This window comes from Oryx dammah, unplaced genomic scaffold (assembly GCF_014754425.2).
Source record: "Oryx dammah isolate SB20612 unplaced genomic scaffold, SCBI_Odam_1.1 HiC_scaffold_26, whole genome shotgun sequence".
Lineage (NCBI taxonomy): Eukaryota > Metazoa > Chordata > Mammalia > Artiodactyla > Bovidae > Oryx > Oryx dammah.
In genome coordinates this window covers 5,802,296-5,826,687 of record NW_024070210.1, presented here as the reverse complement: position 1 = coordinate 5,826,687, position 24,392 = coordinate 5,802,296, and the positions used below count along the sequence as shown (strand labels likewise).

Below are 24,392 nucleotides of genomic sequence, written 5' to 3'. Positions count from 1 at the left end.
TGTAGCCGTAATGAACATGGTTTGATACCTCTCATCTGAGGTTTTATTTTATATCTCAGAAATCCCTTGATTTAATCTTAGCCCCTATCTGAATGTGATCCAGGGTCAGGGCAAGGGAGAATGTCCTTGAGAGAAGGAGCGGGTCAAGGATAAGAAATAATCGTCTTTCTGCAGTTTCTTGTCCCTTCTCATCTCCCAAATCCAGAAATAGTCCCCTGAACATAGCCTCACACTTCTGCATGACAGGTATTGTGAAAATGAGAAAGTGCATTGTAAAGCCTATTTATTCAGTGAGGAAATTTTACACCATTTACATTCAGAGCCATTCCTATCATGCTGAAATAGGCTTAAGCAATGAGTGTTTCGTTTTTTTAGAATCAAAACCAGATAACATACCTGGAAATACACACTATGTAACTTCATTTCATGTGCCAAATCAATATCATGCCTGAAATCTGCATTCTCCTTATGAAGGAGACATGAGATTTTTTCTCATTATATCTACACATATGGGGTGCAGTATTTTGGTGGGAAAATAGGCCATGTTTATATTTTTGGATTCAGTTTATTTTTTTCATAAGTGTTTTTATAGCTCTCAAACTGGCCTGTTTCGTGACAATGCTAACTATGTGAAGTGGTAAAGTGATGTACAATTAAAGCACAGTTGAACTGTCACACCGAATGTATGTAAATATTTATAAGCTGATGGTATATATGAGCACAAACACATATTTGCTATACACTGTAAAGACTTACCTGCACTCAGATCATCACCATTTTAGAACTGAGGTGTTAAGTAGCTAGCATGATCAAACATGCCTTTCATCAAACAGAGTTTGTCGTTATATAAATCACACTGATCTTACGTGAGTGGTACTCTTGCTGAAGAAGAGCAGAGAATTTGATGTCATTTTGTAAAAACAAGTACAGTGCTATAGTAATTACAGTTATTTTCCACTTGCGTGGTCTGTGTCTTTTCCTAAGGTCATTTAGTTCCTTTGTGTTTAGGGACTATTTTTCCATCAATCTCTCCAGCTAGGTTAGTGTAGCATAAAACTCTTGAAGCCAGTTCTGAAATATTATCTCCACGATTCCTTATGGGACCTCAGATTGAAGATGTGGAAGAGTTTTTACAGACTGCCTCTTCAAACAAAGTAATCATCTGAAGGTCACCCTTTGATATGTCCATTTATTCTGCAGACACTTCTTGAATGCCTGCCACGTGCTGCTCTAGACTCTGGGGAGGGAATAGTGAGCACATGCAGACCACTCTGTGACTGTGTGGAGTTTACAGGGAGACAGAACCCAGGTTAGGAGCAAGGCCCTGCAGACCATGCCCGAGTTCAAGTCCATCTGTGCCTCTTCTCTGCTGATCTGCTTTGGAAAAGTTACTTAATAACTTGGAGCCATTCCCTCTATGGGGATCATAGCAGTAGAAAATGCATTGTTTTATTGCGAGTAGAGGTGTAAAGAGACTGAAGGTTAATGCCATCTTTGAGGAGAATGGAGAGGGTGCCTTCCAGAGAAGTCTGAATACAGGAAAATTGCTAGGTGGGGCCGAAGGCTTCTCTCAAGTTGTCGCACATGGGCTTTTTAAGCTGTGGCATGCGGGCTTTGTTGCTCCACGGCATATGGAGTCTTAGTTCTCCTACCAGGAATCAAACCTGACTCTCCTGCATTGGAAGGAGGATTATTAACCACTGGATGACCAGGAAAGGCCCCGGGATTTCTTCTTTAAGATAGACCTAGCCTGTGGTGTTAAGTGACTTTCTCTGGTGGGTCTCTGAAACTCAGGCGGACATGGGAGTCAAGTGTTTGCTTGATTAGTGTCATGAAAGAATCAAGGACAAGAGACCCTGGAGTGTTGGCAGAGGAAATGGTTAAATGAGAGATCATATATCCTAAGCTGGTAAGGAAAGAAATGTGGTGTTGTGGGTGGAGCACTGATGTTTTTTAGCCAGGAAAAGTGAGTTGCATATCTCAGTCCTATTTCTGAGATATCCTATTATTTGCACGGGTAGAAGACACCAATTTCTCCAAGCTTGTTTCCTTATTTGTAAATTAGTGATGACATTTCTCAGGCCTCTGTAAGGTATTTCACGAGACTAGTAGTGGCTAGCGGCCAGTAGGTATTAGGATATTTAGCTGAATCTGAACTCAAGTTGGCTATATACAGGAGCCTAGTGAATAATGCAGGTAGAGTTATTTGCTTATTCCTTCTTTTGAACTATCCGGAACTGTTTAAAATTTAAGCTCGAATCTTTTATTCTAGCACTACACACCTTGCCTTCGGAAAAAGAGAGGCAGGAATGAGGAAAAGAGGGTGAATTCTCATTCTCACCCGCTCCTCCAGGTCAACGCTGGCAGATTGCACTTGGGAGAGAGCATGGGAAGGGGCACACGTATTCAGAATGAGCACTGCATGCTGAGTTCTCCGGTGGAAGGAGGGGGAGGAAGCCTTTTAGACTTCCTGGTGTCAGGTGCTTTTATGGGATTGTCTGAACACAGCCTCTTGTAGAGTAAAAGAAGACGGAGCAAGATTTTCCCTTAAAGTACTGTTTGGTAGCTTACATTTCCCACTTTCTACAGATGTTTTCACTTGGAATTCAAGGAACTCAGGACACCTACAACATTTCATTTAAAGAGTGTACATAAGGTGGCTGTATGATAGAAAGTTGTCAATTACTTTTTCGTTTCAGTGGTTTTCCTGCAGCACGTGCGTGAATGTGCACTAAGTCACTTCAGTCGAGTCCGACTCTTTGTGACTCCGTGGACTGTGTAGCCCACCAGGCTCCTCTGTCCATGGGATTCTGCAGGCAAGGATACTGGGTTCAGTTGCCATGCCTTCCTCCAGGGGATCTTCCTGACCCAGGGATCAAACCCACATCTCTTACGTTTCCTATAGCAGCCCCACCTAAAGATTTTCCCAAACTGTAGAATGTAATGGTGACAAATTTGGGACTCTTGGATATGAAGGGGGCACGGAGTTTCCCTGGTGGCTTAAACAAGACCCGGGTTTGATCCCTGGGTGGGGAGGGTCCCCTGGAGGAGGAAATGGAAAGCCACTCCAGTATTCTTGCCTGGAGAATTCCATGGACAGAGGAGCCTCATGGGCTACAGTCGATGGGGTTGCAAAGAGTCAGACATGACTGAACAACTAACACACAAGGAGACTTTGCTGTCTGTCTCGCTACCAGCTTATCAGTAGCCACTTGTCCTTCAGTGCCTCCAATCCTTGGCACCTTGCTGCTACTCATCAGCTGGGCAGCCCTTGATTTCCCATTCCCACTGAGCACTGAAGTCACTTAGGGAGAGCAGTAATGGGCCCCCTGGTGTAATTACCCTTTACTTATGTCCCAGTGCTGCTTGCAATTGGTACCCCGGTAAATTCCAGGCTGCTGCTAGCTTTGTAAATTTCGGCACTGAGGAGGGGCTTTAGATTTGCAGGAAGGTGGGTACTGGTTTCAATACTATTGTAACACCATTCATAAAATTATATCTGAAGCTTGCATTTTCACGTAGAAAATTGATCATACTGATTTTCTGTGCTGTCTATGTGGCTTCAGGCAAATTATGTCATCTCCGTGGACTTCATTTGAGGTTGATAAAAATATCTCCGATGGGTTGTTGTGGGATTAGATAAAATGAAACATATTAAAATGCATTGGATATTAAAGAGTCTGTGTTTTGTTTTTAGTCCCTAAGTAGTATCTGAGTCCTTTGCAACCCCATGGACTGTATGTAGCCTGCCAGGCTCCTCTGTCCATGGGATTCTCCAGACAAGAACACTGAAGTGGGGTGCCATGCCCCACTCCAGGGGATCTACCCGACCCAGAGATGGAACCTGTGTCTCCTGAATTGGTAGGAGGATTCCTTACCACTGAGCCACATGGGAAGCCCCATAAAGAGCCTGTACAAAGAGTTACTTGATCTGACATGAACCTTTACTCACTCAGTAGCAAGGGCTGTGTCATAGTTGTCTTTCTGGTAACCAGCTCCATCCCTGGCAGGGAATGGATGTTCCCTGAGTATTTGCTAAGCTGCACTTGCTGCTGGTCAGGCCATTAAGAGTCTTATCTTCCATTCTGAGCAACGCATATCAAGAAAGCCATTACCAGCGAAGGCATCAGCATTGCTGAGATCCCGGAACATTTGAAATAGAAGGGACATTTACACAGGATAGGGGAAGAGCTCAGAGACCCAATGAATATCTTCACGTATTTGTAAGGTTAATGTATGGAAAGGTGTATGTGTCTAGATAGGAAAGAACTATGGTAAAAATAGGGAATGAAAATCAGAGAAAAATAAAACCTGATGAATTCAAAAGAATCTCCTCTCTACTAAATTCGGGACAAAAGCTCCCTGAAACAAGGGCTTTTTCTTAGTTTTCAAAATGCTTATAATAGGAATGGCACACTGAATGCATGTTTTCCATATGTTAGATAAAATTCTCAGTGATTTATAGTCCTACAGCAACCATGAGATTAGTATCATCATCTTCCCCATCTTGCATATGAGTGAACTAGGGCATAGGGAAATGAAGTAATGTGCCCAAGTTAGCACAGCTAGTCTGTGGAAAAGCTGTCCAAGTCAGCTGCCCCCAGAGACAGGCTCTCTCTCGCTTATATTGAGTTGGCCAAAAAGTTCATTCAAGTTCTTCCCTAAGATGTAGCAAACTTTTTGGTCAACCCACTGCAATCTCTACCTTTCTAAATCACAGTTTATTGAAAACCAACTTAGTGTTTTGGATTTACTTCATATGAATTATATTTAGTGTTCTCAGCAATTCCCATGGCTTATTATCTCCTAATGACATAAAAAAAGCCATGTTGAAAGAGGTTTAGTGTTTGCTGTCCTTCCATTAATGGAAGTGGCTGAGCTGTTGTTTCTTGTTGTCCAGTCACTAACTTCTGTCTGACTCTTCTTGACCTGATGGAATGAGCCTCACCAGACTCCTCTGTCCTCCACTGTCCCTGGGAGTCTGCTCCAGTTCGTGGCCATAGCATTGGTGATGCCATCCAGCCATCTCATCCTCTGACGCCCTCTTCTCTTCCTGCCCTCAATCTTCCCCAGCATCAGGGTCTTTTACAACAGGTCTGCTCTTTGCATAAGGTGGCCAGAGTATTGGAGCTTCAGCTTCAGCATCAGTCCTTCCAATGAATATTCAGGACTGATCTCCTTTAGGATTGACTGGTTGGATCTCCTTTCAGTCCAAGGGACTCTCAAGAGTCTTCTCCAACACCACAGTTCAAAAGCATCAATTCTTCGGTGCACCCTTTTTATAGTTCAATTCACCCTTCATTATGGTTCAAGTCTCACATTTCTGCATGGCTACTGGAAGAACCATAGCTTTGACTATATGGACAATCGTCGGCAAACTGATGTGTCTGCTTTTTAATATGCCCTCTAGGTTTGTCTTAGCTTTCCTTTCATGGAGCAAGCGACTTTTAATTTCATGGTTGCAGTCACCATCCACAGTGATCTTGGAGCCCAAGAAAATAAAATCTTGTCACTGTTTCACTTTTCCCCCATCTATTTGCCATGAAGTGATGGAACTGGATCCCATGATCTTCATTTTTTGAATGCTGAGTTTCAAGCCAGCTTTTCACTCTCTTCTTTCACCCTCAACTAGTTCAGTTCAGTTCAGTTCAGTTCAGTCGTTCAGTCATGTCCGACTCTTTGCGACCCCATGAATCGCAGCACGCCAGGCTTCCCTGTCCATCACCATCTCCTGGAGCCCACTCAGACTCACGTCCATCGAGTCCGTGATGCCATCCAGCCGTCTCATCCTGGGTCGTCCCCTTCTCCTCCTGCCCCCAATCCCTCCCAGCATCAGAGTCTTTTCCAATGAGCCAACTCTTCACGTGAGGTGGCCAAAGTAGTGGAGCTTCAGCTTTAGCATCATTCCTTCCAAAGAAATCCCAGGGCTGATCTCCTTTAGAATGGACTGGTTGGATCTCCTTGCAGTCCAAGGGACTCTCAAGAGTCTTCTCCAACACAAGAGTTCAAAAGCATCAATTCTTCGGCGCTCAGCCTTCTTCACAGTCCAACTCTCATATCCATACATGACCACAGGAAAAGCCATAGCCTTGACTAGACGGACCTTAGTCGGCAAAGTAATGTCCCTGCTTTTGAATATACTATCTAGGTTGCTCATAACTTTTCTTCCAAGGAGTAAGCGTCTTTTAATTTCATGGCTGCAGTCACCATCTGCAGTGATTTTGGAGCCCCCCAAAATAAAGTCTGACACTGTTTCTACTGTTTCCCCATCTATTTCCCATGAAGTGATGGGACCAGATGCCCTTATCTTTGTTTTCTGAATGTTGAGCTTTAAGCTAACTTTTTCACTCTCCTCTTTCACTTTCATCAAGAGACGTTTTAGCTCCTCCTCACTTTCTGCCATAAGGGTGGTGTCATCTGCATATCTGAGGTGATTGATATTTCTCCCGGCAATCTTGATTCCAGCTTCTGTTTCTTCCAGTCCAGCGTTTCTCATGATGTACTCTGCATAGAAGTTAAATAAGCAGGGTGACAATATACAGCCTTGACGTACTCCTTTTCCGATTTGGAACCAGTCTGTTGTTCCATGTCCAGTTCTAACTGTTGCTTCCTGACCTGCATACAGATTTCTCAAGAGGTAGGTCAGGTGGTCTGGTATTCCCATCTCTTTCAGAATTTTCCATAGTTTATTGTGATCCACACAGTCAAAGGCTTTGGCATAGTCAATAAATCAGAAATAGATGTTTTTCTGGAACTCTCTTGCTTTTTCCATGATCCAGCGGATGTTGGCAATTTGATCTCTGGTTCCTCTGCCTTTTCTAAAACCAGTTTGAACATCAGGGAGTTCACGGTTCACGTATTGCTGAAGTCTGGCTTGGAGAATTGTGAGCATTACTTTACTAGCATGTGAGATGAGTGCAATTGTGTGGTAGTTTGAGCATTCTTTGGCATTGCCTTTCTTTGGAATTGGAATGAAAACTGACCTTTTCTAGTCCTGTGGCCACTGCTGAGTTTTCCAAATTTACTGTCATGTTAGGTGCAGCACTTTCACAGCATCATCTTTCAGGATTTGAAACAGCTCAACTGGAATTCCATCACCTCCACTAGCTTTGTTCGTAGTGATGCTTTCTAAGGCCCACTTGACTTCACTTTCCAAGATGTCTGGCTGTAGATTAGTGATCACATCATCATGATTATCTGGGTCATGAAGATCTTTTTTGTACAGTTCTTCCATGTATTCTTGCCACCTCTTCTTAATATCTTCTGCTTCTGTTAGGTCCAGAGCATTTATGTCCTTTATCAAGCCCATCTTTGCATGAAATTTTCCCTTGGTATCTCTAATTTTCTTGAATAGATCTCTAGTCTTTCCCATTTTGTTGTTTTCCTCTATTTCTTTGCATTGATCGCTGAAAAAGGCTTTCTTATCTCTTCTTGCTATTCTTTGGAACTCTGCATTCAGATGCTTATATCTTTCCTTTTCTCCTTTGCTTTTCACTTCTCTTGTTTTCACAGCTATTTGTAAGGCCTCTCCAGACAGCCATTTTGCTTTTTTGCATTTCTTTTCCATGGGGATGGTCTTGATCCCTGTCTCCTGTACAATGTCACGAACCTCATTCCATAGTTCATCAGGCAGTCTATCTATCAGATCTAGGCCCTTAAATCTATTTCTCACTTCCACTGTATAATCATAAGGGATTTGATTTAGGTCCTACCTGAAAGGTCTAGCAGTTTTCCCTACTTTCTTTAATTTGAGTCTGAATTTGGTAATAAGGAGTTCATGATCTGAGCCACAGTCAGCTCCCGGTCTCGTTTTTGTTGACTGTATATAGCTTCTCCATCTTTGGCTGCAAAGAATATAATCAGCCTGATTTCGGTGTTGACCACCCTCAAGTAGAGGATCTTTAATTCCTGTTCACTTTCTACCATTAGAGTGGTATCATCTGCATATCTGAGATTATTGATATTTCTCCTGGCTATTTTGATTCCAGCTTGTGATTCATCCAGCCTGCCATTTCACATGATGTACTTTGCATAGAAGATAACTAAGCAAGGTGACCATATACAGCCTTGTCATACTCCTTTCCCCATTTGGAACCAGACAGTTGTTCCATGTCTGGTTCTAACTTGCTTCTTAGTTGCTTCTTGACCTGCATACAGGTTTCACAGGAGGCGGGTAAGGTGGTCTGGTATTCCCATCTCTTTAAGAATTTTCCACAATTTGTTGTGATCCCCACAGTCACTGGAGAAGGAAATGGCAACCCACTACTGAAGAGACTTAGCGCAGCACACAGTCAAAGGCTTTAGTGTGGTCAATGAAACAGAAGTAGATGATTTTTCCTTTTTCTATGATCCAACAGATGTTAGCAATATGATCTCTGGTTTCTCTACCTTTTCTAAATCCAGCTTGTATATCTGGAAGGTCTCAGTTCATGTACTGTTGAAGCCTGACTCGAAGGATTTTGAGCATAAACTTACCAGCATGTGGAATGAGCATAATTGTACTGTGGTCTGAACATTCTTTGGCATTGCCCTTCTTTGGGATTGGAATGAAAAACTGACCTTTTCCAGTCCTGTGGCCACTGCTGTTTTCCAAATTTCATGACATATTGAGGGCATCACTTTCAGAGCATCATCTTTCAGGATTATAAATAGTTCTGCTGGAATTCTGTCCTCTAATTTTGTTCATGGAAATGCTAGTACTAAGGCCCACTTGACTCACACTCCAGGTTGTCTGGCTCTAGGTGAGTGACCACACCATCGTGGTTATCCAGGTCATGAAGACTCTTTTTATATGGTTCTTCTGTGGATTCTTTCCACCTCTTCTTGATCTCTTCTGCTTCTCTTAGGTCCTGATCTTTTCTTTATCTTACCCATCCTTCCACAGAATGTTCCCTTGACATCTCCAACTTTCTAGAAATTTCTAGCCTTTCTCATTCTAGAATGGGAATTTTCCTCTGTTTCTTTGCATAGTTCATTTAAGAAGGGCCTTCTTATCTCTGCTTGCTATTCTCTGGAACTTTGAGCTGAGGTCAAATTAAATTCTGGCTCCACTCAATCCTGACATCCTTTGGTGTTTCCATGCCCCTACCTCACTTCTACCTCTCACTTGGTTTGGTCTGGACACAAGAAGGACCAGTTGTCTCAATATCCTGAAAGCAGTTTCTGATCAGCAGTGTCTGGGTGGTTGGACACTGAAGTAAATGATCATCAGATCCATCTGGGGAAAGTTGACAAAATGTTTCTGCCCAGACTTCTTTGAAGACCAGGCAAACCAGAATCTACAGGGATGGGACCCAGGAACCTAATGGTTCATCACCTTCCCCAAGTATTTTTGATGACCCCTGGGGATGGGAAATCACTGGATCAGATGATGGGAAAATCTCTCCAAAAGATGAGTCTAAAAAGTACCAGCATTTTTTTTTCTACCTGAATCATAAGATTCTTAGTATCTGAGCAAACAAATGGATGACTGAACTACCTCCCTTTAAAATGGGTTGAAAAGTATATAGACATGAGCTATGGCAAGTTTCATCCTTTGTGGACCATATGCTTTTTTTTTTTTTTTTCCTATTGGTGATGCCTCAGAGAAATTCTCTATTAGTATCTGTTCACCACTGAGCTTATTAAATATCCTAAAGACTTAGTCTTGCAGCCCTCGATTATGCAGATTTATATGAACCCCAGGGATGATCAGTGGGAGCTCCCCAGTAGATTGAGAGCAGCCGTATGGCAGTAATAATTGTGTCCTCAAAGTTTATGCATCTGAGTTTGTAAAGTTGTAACTAGTACTAAACTTACCCCTATTATTTAAACCAACTGTACTGAAATCCATATGAGAACAACTCTTCAAATGTGTTAGAGAATTTTATGCTTGTCAGGAGAATAGTTTTTCTTCTTACTATTATTTTTTTGGTCCAATTTTAATGTTTTCAATTCTAGACTGACTGGAGCCAGAAAATTGTCAACTGTTTAAATAAAGTGTTTCTTTTCTTTCCTTCCCTTCTTCCCCCCATTTTCCCTTCTTTCTCTCTCTTTGTTTTAGCAAAGAAAAATATTTGTCTAATGAGAAAAACTTCAAGGGGCTTGATTAAGCTTCAGTGAATGAGATGGAAAAATGGTTTCAAGTTAGGGGGTAGCTATTGTTATATTTTTCTCCGAATTCCTCTGCTAATCCCCACATCTTGGCCAGCTAACTATAGAACTCTCCTGATTGTTGCAGGGACAGTATTTATAACCTATCTAGAGGAATGTGGAAATGTGCACAAGATCTATAAATTGCTTTAGTGTTTCCAGATTGTAACAAAGACATTCGCAGTGTAGTTGGGCCTATGGATTCTGCACCTGTGTGTGTCTGACTTTTAAGCACAAACTTAACTCCAGAAGCACTAAATCGGATGTACCCAGGGACACTTTTCCAGGAGAACTCCTTGTCAAGTTAGCGTTTTCACTTGTAGCATCACTCAGGCATTGTGTTGTCTCTTGGCATGATCCATTCAGGGCCAAACCATTTACGATTTTATTAGGTTTGGCCTGATGTCATTATACTATGCAATCAGCAGTGCTTATTGAAAATCCCTATTTTCTGTACTATGATTTTTATTGTCTGAGTTTATTAAGGGCTCCTGAAATACAAGCTCCTGGAATTAATTTAAAAAGGAAAGAGAGGAAAAAAAAAAAAACACTTTGTAGGTAGCACTAGGAGAGAAACACTTTACAGAAGGCTTTTACCTGATTTATGTCTTTTAAGTCTCAGTTTCTGTGGAAAGAGTTAAATTAAAGGAGCCTGGGATAACTGCTGCTGTTATTGTCATCTTTAACAGACAGGCGGGGCCAGGTTGTTGCTATCTCCAAAGAGAAGCATGTTGCGTGTTGATTTATACTTAGGCTTTTGGAACTGTGTTTTGTGATATAAATGAAAATGTCTGTTTTTACCTAGCATCTTCCATTAAGTCTTTCTTCATAATCTCACCTTTCCTGGAGAGGAGACACAGTCAGTGCAATATTCAAACAAACAGCAAAGACGAAAGAAGAAAAAGAAAAAAGCACAACTTTTGCTCTCAGTATTTTAAATTCATCTTTTGAAGTAAGATCTTTTCATATCCAACCATTATGAAGTGGCTAATGATTCTGAAACATAGATTTGTTTCTTAGCTTCTAGAAATAGCGCAGTCTCAGTGGGAAGCAGACAGAGCTGGAGGAAAGTGCTGCGGGGCTCAAGTTCCGTTCCTTCTCTGAGCGGGCCTGTGTTTCACCTCTGGATCCATGTTAAGGCCATCCCTGGGCAGAACTTCTGAAATCTCTTCCCTGGCTTGCGCCTTCCTATCCTTTGGAGCCTCACAAAGGCAATCCTCCCACTGCTGTCTTTTTCCTGTTATCCCAGGGACTAGACTAGAGCTTTTTACAAGGTACCATAGTTCCCTGATTCCCTGAGGCTAGAAACCTTTACACAGCACCATAATTCCTTGTTTATTCACTTCTCTCCCCTCATTATATTTTTAAGACTGACAAAGTCAAAAAGCATATCAGCTCTGCATGAAGGTACCCTCATTCCAGTGGCCCCCGCCAAATATATTGGCTGAATAAATAGATGAAAAACATACTGAGTTTCCATGCTTTTTTGGTTTCCATGGCATGAAACACGTTTAGGCTCAGTTTATTAGAAATGCATCTTTAATTTCCTCTATAAAATCAGAATTAAAATACTAAACTTTTAAGGTACTTGTAAAATGAGGTAGGTCACTGGTTCTTAAATGGAGGCATTTTGCCTCCTGGGGGGACATACCTATATCTGGAGACATCTCTCTGTGTGCACAGCAGCTCCACACCAGAAGAATTATCTGGCTCAAAATTTGAACAGCACTGATGTTAAGAAATCATGGAGTAGGTGTCAGTACGGAGAACCTGGGTGGTCAAAGGTGATTTTTATTTTACTCTATGTTTTGGAGTCCACCTCTTTGGATATCATGAATCATAACAAGTACACCGAGAATAACAGTTTTATGTATTATGTCCTTGTCACATGTCAGGCCTCATGCAGCTTTCCACAAATATTTTCCTAATTAATCCTCTCAACAGTGCTGTTGAGTTAGGAACTATTTTATCCTCATTTTTCAGGTAAGGGACCAGAGATGGAGTGAGGACTCAGAGACTATGCTTTTGACCATTATGTTAGGTAAAAAGACGACCAGGACATTAAAAAAAAAGTGTCTAACAAGCTTTTTAATGGTGAAGCGCTACCAGGCGGGGTTCCTGGACCCCAACGAGGCTTATATAAATTTGTTGCGAGGGATGGTCAGGTTAATGGGCGGGGGTTCAGATAGGTCGCCAGGCAGAGGCTTCGTGGGCTGATAGGTCCTTTTACGTGGCTGGGGTGGGGAGGCTTTAGCTGGCGAAGTGTGCTGTCACTGGTCCCCGGGATCTGGGTGGCTCCTTCCATTAGGGACTTCTCCTGCCGGCAGGGGAGAGAAGAGGCAGCCCATCATGGCCCCTGGGGTCCGACCTTACACATTATACTATGCTACTTTCTCTATAAATTCAGTCTCTATCTTAGGATTTCTCTTAAAAAATTTCCAAGACAGACCTCTCCAAAGAAGGATTTTGCCCCTTTGTATTTAGTAGGAGTTACAACTGAAAATATGGAGATTTCAGCCTGCTTGACTTAAAAATCATCATTGCCTAGGTGGCTGCGATTTAACACTTGCACTGATTTGAACAAAGATACAGTCTACTGGCTGACATAATATATAGACTGTTGTCGATCCAAGAATTACAACAAGTCTACCATGCCCAGTTATTTTGTGGGATTCCCAAGAAGCACAAAGCCCACCCTGAGAGTTTGTTTTCATTCAACGTTGAACTTGTCATAGCTGATCCATACAGTGTAATGCAGATGAGAGTTTTCTCCTGTTGAGGGGGATAAGCAGTGACAGTTTGCCCCATGTAATCCCATTAGGGGCTTTCTTCAGGACCACATCCTTAAGTAATTATACAAGAACCACTTATAAGTAAAGCACACCTGCCAGAGAGCAAGACCTGGGGCGAAGGGTTGGCTGCCAGGGTGCTTTCCTCCGCTTTCAGAGAGCCCGATTGAAGCGCGTGGAATATTTGCATTTGGATCTACGGTGATGGCCCCCAGCCCCATTTCTGAACCCTTCGTGGGCAGCCAGTCATCCTCACGGTCGCTTTTCAGTCGCTAAGTCGTGCCCCACTCTTTGCGACCCCGTGGGCTGCAGCACGCCAGGCTCCTCCGTTCTGCGTTGTCTCCCAGAGTTTGCTGAAATTTGCGTCTGTGGGGTCGGTGATGCTATCTAACCATCTCACCTTCTGTGGTCCCCCCTCCTTTTGCCTTCAATCTTTCCCAGCATCAGGGTCTTTTCCTGTGAGCTGATCCTTCAATTACTAGTGCCTTGAGGCTATTCACGGATAAAGTTTCTAAACAAATCCTACCATCTTGAAACATTGGTTTGTTGTTTGTAGGACCTTAAAACTAAGCTTGCAAATGCAGTTAAGAAGCATCTATTATTTTTACATAAGAATTTAAAGACCCTGGGGAAGTTATTTTTTCTCCATTGGAAATTCTGTTCCTTGTGCACCACTTTCACACTTGGAAGATTCCTGTGGAATCCTCAAAAATGTGTTAGATTCTATTCTTTTAGTCTCACTTTCTGACCTTTTTTGAAGAGGAAATGCTAATAGCACCAAACAAATTTTTGTTCTTAAATAAATCATGCTTTATGAGCGTGTGTTCCTCTGATTACAAATAACTCTTTCAGCTCCTACTAGATATTAGTATCTGTGATTCAAACATACATTTCCAAGGATCTGTTGAAGCCAAGTGATATATTTGGTCATTGTGCTACTCTACTTATAAGATGTCATTTACATATAAGATGTAATTTGAGACCATCTCCTCGGGACCAAAGTGATTGGTATGCCTTAGGCTTTTACTCTTCTCAAATCAGTCACTTGATATACTCTTGCATTTATTTTACATTTAATAAATTAAAGCATTCTGATGATTAAGTAAGAAGGCACTGTGTCTAGGGCAGTGTTCCTCAAATTTTATTGTGCATGCCCTAGGCTCTTGCTAAGGCACACATTCTGTGTTTCCAACAACTTTCCAGGTCAAGTTCATGTTGTTGGACCAAAGACCACACTCAGTAGCAGCTATGAGGGAATGTTGGGATGGTTTGATAATTTGAAACCTAAGCTAGGGATGGCATCAAGCTGATGGCACTGAATTCACTTTTCCCACACTATCCTTATTTTTTTGTTTTTCCTAAATTATTCGGTAAGCTAATAGGGAGATTTTTGCTAGAGAGGATTGCTCCTGTTTCCTGTGACAAAACATATATTTGTAATTTTTAACAAATTAAATAATTCTTGATTTTTAATAAAGTATCACACCCATCCTTTTTGCCTGGAAAGAGACTCTCTTGACCAACCTCCTTTTTTTCTTTTTCAACGTTTTCTGAACAACTGAAAATGTATATTACCATTTCTGATCAGCAAAGGCATTTTTTAGATGGTTCACGATCTTTTTAATGGTAGAACAAATTTAACATTCTGGACACTTGAATAGAGGTTACATTTTTTTTTTTTTGTCTTTTTTACCTATGTTTAAAAACATAAACAGTGGACTTCCCAAGCAGTGCTAGTAGTAAAGAAGCTGCTTACAATGCAGAAGATGTTAGACACGAGAGTTCGATCCCTGAATCAGGATGATCCCCAGGAGGAGGGGATGGCAAGCCACTCCAGTATTCTTGCCTGGAGAATCCCATGGACAGAGGAACCTGGCGTGCTACCATCTATGGGCTCGCAAAGAGTCAAACACAGCTGAAGTGACTTAGTTCTCATGCATGTAAAGATAGTCAAGGAAACAATTTCAGATCGTTCCTCTGTGCATTAGATGCAAGTTATTTCAGTTACTGTGTATTGGTGAGAATTAAGTGACTTCTAGCTTGCGTGCCCTGTCATGTTAGCTTATTTTATAGGGAAATCAAATCTGACACCTTTCAATTAACGTCTTTACCTCTCTAATATAAAAATAGATGGAAGAGTTCTGGAGCAAGAAGCTTTGATTAGTATCTTCAGATTGCCTTTACTTCCCCAAATGCATCTCCTATCATTTCAAAGTTTGCTGAAAGTCCTTTTCTAGAAGCAGGAAAACACTCACAGGTGGGAGGAAGGTTGCATTGTTGAAAAATAATTTATTCCTAGTCATGAGCTTGTCAGCTCTCAAAGGAATCACAGTGGTGTGTCTCATCTGTACCTAGAGGTCTCAAAAGAGGGGATAAATGGAAATGTGCCATGGACTGGAGTTTGGTCATTCTAGGTGGTAACTTAAGTGTGAGCTATTTGGGAGGCAGACAGATGAGAGGAGGCAAGGAGTGGGGAGGGAAAAAGAAGTCCTCTCTCTGCCTTCACACATGCATCTGTACGTCACCTGTAAACTGCCTCATCACAGTGTCAGATCAAAAGGATGCAAATTTCTGTTTTATATATAGTTGATACATATTCATGTGCTTAGTCGCTCAGTTGTGTCCAACTCTTTGCGACCCCATGGACTGTAGCCCGCCACGCTGCTCTGTCCATGGTATTGTCCAAGCAAGAATTCTGGAGTGGGATCTTCCCCGACCCAGAGATAGAACTCGGGTCTCCTTGTGTCTGACTCTTTGTGACTCCATGGACACCAGGCTTCTCCGTCCATGGGATTTTCTAGGCAAGAGTACTGGAGTGGGTCCATTTCCTTCTCCAGAGAATCTTCCCAACCCAGGGATTGAACCCAGGTCTCCCACATTGTAGATAGACACTTTTAGTGTCTGAGCCCCCAGAGAAGCAGAGTACTAAAAGCCAGCAGGGAAGCCAAATGGAAAATGGGGACAGATAAAATTATCTAGAAAGATGCATCTTTTTCGTTTGCCACTTTTTACTTGATAATTTTTCATTGAAACATAAGTGACTTACAATGTTGTTTTAGTTTCAAGTGTACTGATTCAGTTTTTATATTAAAAAATGGCAAATGACAAGAAGCATCTTTCCAAATAACTTTATCAGTCTCCATTTTGCATTTGTTTATAACTGAAAAGGGTTTCACATTTTTCCCCTTAAGTTGTATTTTTTGCTCAGTCAGTCATTTCATGGTGAAATGTGACTGTGACCAGTTGCATTTATAAATAGTCATCCTTGATTCAGTAGATTCGGCCCCAGGCCTCTTATGCCTCTCTGTTTGGATATGCAAATAGATCTCTGAGGGAAGATGCTGACTGTGATGTAAAATTCACTGCATGATCATTGATAATGAGAGGCAACACTCTGATTTTCTTTTGACGATGAAGACGAATCATTTTCATTTCTTGAATACCTTTTCAAGTGAATTATTATTACTTAACACATTACTTAATGCCAACTCCTAGCCTCTGGGTGGTTAGTCCCAATCACAGCATTTTTGAAAAACCTACAGTCAGATCAGCACTTAATCCATTGTCTACCCTTCACTGACTCTTTTCTCTCTTCTTTCCTACAACAGATTGCAGATTGAGTTTAACCAAGAAGCTCGTGGGCTGATCCACACTGACCTGCCTGACCACAGAAGAGGTTCTGTCAGCCTGGTTGGGCCCCTCTTGGCTGCAGATAACTTGGCTTCACTTGTTGCCTGGGTGGAAAATTCTTCCTATTGAAATATTTTTGCACATGGAGGACAACAGCAAAGAGGCCAACACAGGCTGAGAAGACCAGAGACCTCAAGAGTATTCTTTGACCTTGGCCTTCAGGACATTTCCTCTAGTTGGAGTTCTGGACTTGAGAACCCTGTTCAATTATTTTGGTTTAGCTATCTGTTTCTATTTTTTTATTTTTATTTTTTTACTTTTCTTTTCCCTACCGCATTGTGTTTGATTTCTGTACTTCAGAAATGGGCCTACAGACCACACAGTGGCCCGGCCAGGGGGCTTTTTTCCTGAAATCTTGGCTTCTCATTTCCCTGGGGCTCTCCTCACAAGTGTCAAAATTCCTGGCGTGCCCTAGTGTGTGTCGCTGTGACAGGAACTTCGTCTACTGTAATGAGCGAAGCTTGACCTCAGTGCCTCTTGGGATCCCGGAGGGCGTCACTGTACTCTACCTCCATAACAACCAAATTAATAATGCTGGGTTTCCTGCAGAACTCCACAACGTTCAGTCTGTGCACACCGTCTACCTTTACGGCAACCAACTGGACGAATTCCCCATGAACCTCCCCAAGAACGTCCGTGTCCTCCACCTGCAGGAAAACAACATTCAGACCATTTCACGGGCGGCCCTGGCCCAGCTCCTGAAGCTGGAAGAGCTGCACCTGGACGACAACTCCATCTCCACCGTGGGCGTGGAAGATGGAGCCTTCCGCGAGGCGCTGAGCCTCAAGTTGCTGTTCCTGTCCAAGAACCACCTCAGCAGCGTGCCAGTGGGCCTCCCCGTGGACCTGCAGGAGCTGCGTGTGGATGAGAACCGCATCGCCGTCATCTCAGACATGGCCTTCCAGAACCTCACGAGCTTGGAGCGTCTGATCGTGGACGGGAACCTCCTGACCAACAAGGGCATCGCCGAGGGCACCTTCGGCCACCTCACCAAGCTCAAGGAATTCTCCATCGTCCGGAACTCACTCTCCCGCCCGCCTCCTGACCTCCCGGGTACACACCTGGTCAGGCTCTACCTGCAGGACAACCAGATCAACCACATCCCTTTGACAGCCTTTTCCAACCTCCGGAAGCTGGAACGGCTGGACATCTCCAACAACCAGCTGCGCGTGTTGACTCAAGGGGTCTTCGACAACCTCTCCAACCTGAAGCAGCTCACCGCTCGGAACAACCCTTGGTTCTGTGACTGCAGCATTAAATGGGTCACAGAGTGGCTCAGACACATCCCCGCCTCGCTCAACGTACGAGGTTTCATGTGCCAAGGTCCCGAGCAAGTCAGGGGCATGGCCGTGCGGGAGCTGAATATGAATCTGTTGTCTTGCCCCACCACGACCCCTGGCCTGCCTCCCCTCACCCCAGCCCCGACTTCAGCTTCTCCTGTGACTCAGCCCACCACGTTCTCTGCGCTGATCCCCAGCAGAAGCTACACACCCCTGAGTCCCACAGCATCCAAGCCCCCCACAATTCCCGACTGGGATGGCAGAGAAAGGGTGACCCCACCACTTTCTGAACGGATCCAACTCTCCATCCGTTTCGTGAATGACACCTCCATCCAAGTCGGCTGGCTCTCTCTCTTCACTGTGATGGCTTACAAGCTCACATGGGTGAAAATGGGCCACAGTTTGGTGGGGGGCATCGTTCAGGAACGCATCGTCAGCGGCGAGAAGCAGCATCTGAGCCTGATAAATCTGGAACCCAGATCCACCTATCGGATTTGTTTAGTGCCCCTGGATGCATTTAACTACCGAGCTGTAGAAGACACCATTTGTTCGGAGGCCACCACCCATGACTCCTATGTGAACACTGGCAGCAACACGGCTTCCAGCCACGAACAGACGACTTCCCACAGCTTGGGCTCCCCTTTTCTGCTAGCGGGCCTGATCGGGGGCGCCGTGATATTCGTGCTCGTGGTCCTGCTCAGTGTCTTTTGCTGGCACATGCACAGAAAGGGACGTTACACCTCCCAGAAGTGGAAATACAACCGAGGCAGGCGGAAAGACGACTACTGTGAGGCGGGCACGAAGAAGGACAATTCCATCCTGGAGATGACAGAGACCAGTTTCCAGATCGTCTCCTTAAATAACGATCAGCTCCTTAAAGGAGATTTCAGACTGCAGCCCATTTACACCCCAAATGGGGGCATTAATTACACAGACTGCCATATCCCCAACAACATGCGATACTGCAACAGCAGCGTGCCAGACCTGGAGCACTGCCATACGTGACAGACAGAGGCCCAGCGCCACAGAGTGGATGGACATGGAGACTCTCGAAACATGCACGTGTGTGCACGTAAAGACACACGAGTTACATTTGATAAATGTTACCCAGATGCGTTTGTGCATTTGAATACTCTGTAATTTATACGGTGTACTATATAATGGGATTTAAAAAAAAAGTGCTATCTTTTCTATTCCAAGTTAATTACAGTTTTGTAACTCTTTGCTTTTTAAATCTTAAAAACAAAAAAAAAATAGTTGCTGAAGTACTGTACAGGGTTGTACAATGAGAACCCAATGCCAGGGTGAAAGAATGAGTGATTCTCCCTCCTGATGCAATTCACCACTTCACTGTTGATGCTTCAGAACAAATTCGTTTCCTAAAGTTGGTGGTCAGATAAAAGGGCAGGTTAAAGTGGGCTCATCAGAGTAGGGCAGATAATAGTCATAGAACAAGAAATGCTCCCCAGATATCTTCCTACTATTTATATACTTCCAGTTCTGGAAGAAGAGTGGAAACTTGTCGAATCTAAGAAAGGAGGTAGTCACCCTGTTTTGACCCAAAGGAGGGAATGCAGAAGGCATCTCTGGAGGAAATCAGTTCCTATGAGAGAAGTTAACCCATCCTGGCAGAATCAAGACAATGAGACAAGATTTGAAAAAAAACCTTTGAATCCAGGGGTTGGCTTTCTGACTGGGAACTTGAAAAATCACCTTCAGGCTCCCCTGGCCCTATGTGAAACAGAAGCCTGAGTCTGGTTTCAGTCATCTTCGGGACAGGTAGGATACCCCAACAAGTAAACTCCCTTTAAAATTATTACTGTTCAAATTATACATCAGGTTGAATCGCATTCAACAGAGATATATTCTAGAATACTTTTTTAGAAGAGGCTAATAAAATAATGGGAAGAATTATATTGAATGGAATTATTTTTGATAATGAGAATTATTTGGGTAGATTCACTGCAGCTATGTCAACATGATATTTAGACCAACAAGGAATCAATGTTTGGAACGTACTAAACTGGTTATTTAAAAACTATTGATACCCTTTAGACAAAAGCACGTAATCAGTGGTCCCATTATACTATATCAACTAACTTTGTTAGTATCATGTTGAAATAGCTTGAATTAATACCTTTATCCCCTCAGAAATTCTTGTCTTCCAATCACCTCACGTATATTTTCATAATTAGCTGTTGATGATAATATTTGTTGGTCACCCCTCTGCTAAAAATTTGAAAGAAAACTATGGATGCCAGTCTTCATTGCACAAAATATCCACACTCACTTTAAAATGTATACTAATTTTCCCTGCTAATAATCCTGTAAGGACACATCAAAGCTGGCAAAATACCGTATTTTTTTTAAAGCAATACTGTTTCCACCTTGAACTGACTTTGATCCGCTTCCATTTTTTTTTAATTTCATTTATTCCTTTTAAATTGTGGATGTTCCTCTTCTTTGGGAATTGTGAGGGATAATCAATCTTATATTAACAGGATAACAGATGAAAAATGAACAAGCCTGGGAGGGAAGGCTTGTTCCCCTAATCTTGGCAGCACAGGGCATTGAGCAGAGGGCATGGAGAAGAGAAGGATGTCCAGGCTTAATTCTAGATATTTTTTGAAGCAACGTCCATCTTCAGAAAGCATGTATGATGTCCTCCTTTCCATCCCTTAGATCTAGAAGGGCTATCGATCACATACACACCTTATCTATAAAGTACACCCTTGGAAAATTCTTTTGAAAATCAAATTTAGGCATTTCAGTCTGTATTGCATATTTCCTTGATCACTGGTCATTATTTTAAGAACCTATGACGTTAACGTCACAATCACGTTGCTTTGGCTTTCCCTGTCCCTCTTACGTTTAACAAAATAGAACTGTGATGTGTCTTCTTTGTAAAAGTTTAGGTATAAAATGCTATGCAAGTTTTTCTTTATAGTAAGAGCTTTATTTTCTTTAATAATATATCCCCAAGTAGTATGTTTTAATCTCCCTTGTCCCTCAGAATAAGCCGAAAATATAACTGAAGTTATAATGTTGCAGACACAAGAATCGAACTGTGCAGTCAAGCTGAAATTAACTATGAATTAATTTGAATTAATTCTAAAGTGACTTTAGTTTTCATTTTAGTCTATTAGCTAGCTCATTTTGACTGTTGCCTTTTTAAAGCTAGGTCCACACAGTGAAGGGAAAAGACAGTCTGTGAAAATGATTAGTGTAGCAGTAAGCCATCCGAAATGCAGGACCATGACACGGGGCTTTGTGTATTTAACTGGATAATTCCCTTCCACTGTCCTTTTCTCCTTGGCTGTGTAGATAAAACTATGTGTTCAAATGATGGTACTTTGATTTTTGAAGTTTTTTTTTTCTTTTATCTACAAAATAATCATTCTCATTTATTTGTATTGTGTGTATAACCTCCAGTGGGATATGTGGCGGCTGAAACAAATGTCTTTGCTTTGAGCCAAGAAGACCAAGGTTAGAGAGGTTTCTATAATGTCTTAGGAGATTCGCAGAATTCTCTGGAGCTTAAGTCCTATGATGGAAACTTGGTCATGTGAAAAGATTAGGATGATCTGAAATGGTTCCTTTGCTAGAAGGCATTCCTGAAGAGACAGAATCTAGTTAGAGGCTTAATTCTAAGCTTGTATATGACATGACAGAGACTGCTCAAATCAGGATTGGTCTCCCGTTTGTAGTAGCATACCTGGGACTCTCACCCACACCAGAATAGAAAGCACATCACGGAATCTGCACTGTCTTACGTGTCTCAGGAAAACTGCTGAAGGACCATCAGTGGCAGATTCTGCTTTGATTGGCACTTTTGTCATGGGAATGTTTTGCTGATACATCATCTCATGTTGGACCTCTCTTGTGCTCACCATTATTGTGCATTTTGAGGTTACCAAGAATCAAAACTGAAGGTGCAGGACAAGACCATGAACAAAGCCATACTTTCCAGTTGATAAAGAGCTTGATGCTTGTCTGACCCGATGGCGGTGATGTCAGATACCATGTGTCTACTTTTAGAGCTAGTCACTGATACTGTGCAGAAAAAATTCCAAAAGGAAAAGGCATAACCGGGAGCATACAGATATTGCTGACCATTATTCATACCCAGGGTTGTCATGGATACCTACTTATTTAGGGAGACGTGTTTGAACATGCAGAGGCCCCTAGCTTCTTTCAAACTGTCAAATGCATTAGCAGCTCATCACGTGGGAGAAGCAAAAGCAGAGAGAAAAAGGGTGTTCCCCTGACTTTTTCTTGTGTGAAAAGTGGAAAAAAGTCTACCGTGAGAAATCATGCAGTTTCTAGTTATCTGAATGTTTGCTGAATATTTATTGGATGTTTTCCCTGAGATTTAAAAGAAAAAAAAAAAAAGGTATAATGTGACCAGTCTGGTAAAAAGGATGAATAAAATAGCTAATATTACGGCTCCATTTCCTACTGGATCATAATGGTCCTAGTCATTCCATAGGAATCAGAACTTCTTCGCCACTGAGGAAGACAAACTCTGGATGTTGTGAGCAAAGTATCCATTCCAGACACAAGGTGATACACTTGCTGTCCACCAGAAGCAGATGGCTTGGTCAGCTAATCACACTTGCAGCATCCATTGCAACCTTAGACCTGGAAGTCATCAATTTCCATTACTTCTTTGCTTGTAACATTTTTCTCACTACCCTCTGAAAAGGAGACAGTGTTTCACTTTAGAATATGAGCATAATGGTTTTGTTCCTGATTTACCTTTCCAACTTCATGGGAAAACAAAACAGAAAAGAGCTTCCCAAAGAGGAAGAGATACACAAAGCAAACCCCAAACCTCCTTCTTTATTAGTCTTGTCCAGCCTTGCGTGATGCACTTTCTTTAAGTCAAGTAGGGAGCACTAGTTTACCCCCTTCTCTAATTTCTTCCTGGGGTGGGGAGGGTGAAAAGCGAGCCGACAAAGGGGGTGCTTGTCCCTGATTATGGGAGAAAGCTTTGTACACGTGGGATCCTGTTGTTATAACAAAATATCACCTTCTCTTGCTATAGTTTTAGTTTTTCTAGCAGCACACTCACCAGAAGAGCACAAAGCAAGGCCATCACAACAGGCGTTTTTAAGCTAGTGTAACACACACTGCATACACACACATGCACACTGGGGTGTTCATAGGTATATCCATGGGATGGAAGATGTATAACCTTTCTGAGGCAAGGTGAAGGCATCGCCACTTGTGTGCCCCTTCTAGGACCAGTATCTAGCCACTGACAGTTAGTCCTGGTGATTTGTTTTCGTCTGAGCCACGTGCCGATTTGCTCCTGGTTTCCGTGTAGTGCGTTCTCGCTGACAAGGGACTGCAAGGAGGGTGGGAGAGTGCATCACACATCCTCTGAGACCGGCCGCGTCGCACACTTTGTTAACCGGACGCTTCACTCTACACTATACAGTACCTTGTTGATATATTCAGTAAAGGCTTATTTTAAAAAGAAACGTCATTGTGTTTATCTGAGTAAGTTCATTGGGTTGCTGCCCATCATTTCTGGGTTCAAGTCAAAGAGAAATGAGAGACGCTTCTGGATGCTGGAGGTTGAGAAAGGTGGAGGAGATAATAGAGTTTTTCACTTTCTCTTTCCTTGAATATAGCTTCTGTGTTTTAAGGCCATTTGACTCTTGTTTTGTGTGAGGGGTTTATATGAAATCTTCACGCTCTTTTCTACTTCCTGGCTAAACTGTTATGTTCCTATGAATATCTTTTGAATATACACACCTACCTGAGCATATTATTTTATCTTTGTGAAATCTGTGTTTAGAATATAGATAAATACCAATGTAGTCACCTCATCAGAATAGTCATTTTCCCTATTTCATAATATATCAATTTAAAATGTCATTTCCATTAAAAATCCTCATGGTATTTTCTACGTCAGAACTGTTTATGGCTCATCCACCCACACATTCACTGACCACTCATGGAAACGTGTTTATTCCTATGCTCAAGTTCAACTCAGGATTAATCTCCTGATTTTTCCTGAACCCCCTTTCTCTGAGCCCTCTTGGCCATTTTACTAATAATGTATTTGACAGAGACGGAACCAGGAAATAAAGTGATGACACTCCAGTTATTAGTATGAATGATTTGCAAATCTTTGTTGGGGAATTAACTACGGAAGTGCAAGAGGGTGATCCATATTAAATTTGGGAGATTTTACATACAACATCTACGTATTCTTGGTTACTTTTGCCAAGAGGTACAGACTTTACTCTATGGAGACTAGATCCTTAGTCAAGGGACACCATTCATTCAAAAAGGTTTAGGAGACATTGACTTTGCCCTAAGGCGCTGGTCTGAGTTCAGAGGTTTGATAGAAGAATAAAATATAGGCATGGCCAAGTCAAGAATATCTTCCCCTCTACCATGTTTCTAAAGAACTTCATTTGTTCATCCCATGTATTTACTTCTCATCTACTTTTTACAGAGCACTTTGTTAGGTTCTACTGGGGATTCA

The 24,392-nt window shown here is 42.3% G+C and overlaps 1 protein-coding gene across 1 annotated transcript in view; it reads left to right on the top strand.

The window, feature by feature from the left end:
- Nucleotides 1-23,664, top strand: part of FLRT2 (fibronectin leucine rich transmembrane protein 2) — a 110,317-nt gene extending 86,653 nt beyond the window's left edge. The window contains exon 2 of the mRNA XM_040227525.1: nucleotides 16,529-23,664. Within this exon, the coding sequence (XP_040083459.1) occupies nucleotides 16,913-18,895 (1,983 nt within the window). The 5' untranslated portion in view covers nucleotides 16,529-16,912 and the 3' untranslated portion in view covers nucleotides 18,896-23,664. The remainder of the gene's footprint in view (nucleotides 1-16,528) is intronic.
- Nucleotides 23,665-24,392: the final 728 nt, after the last annotated feature.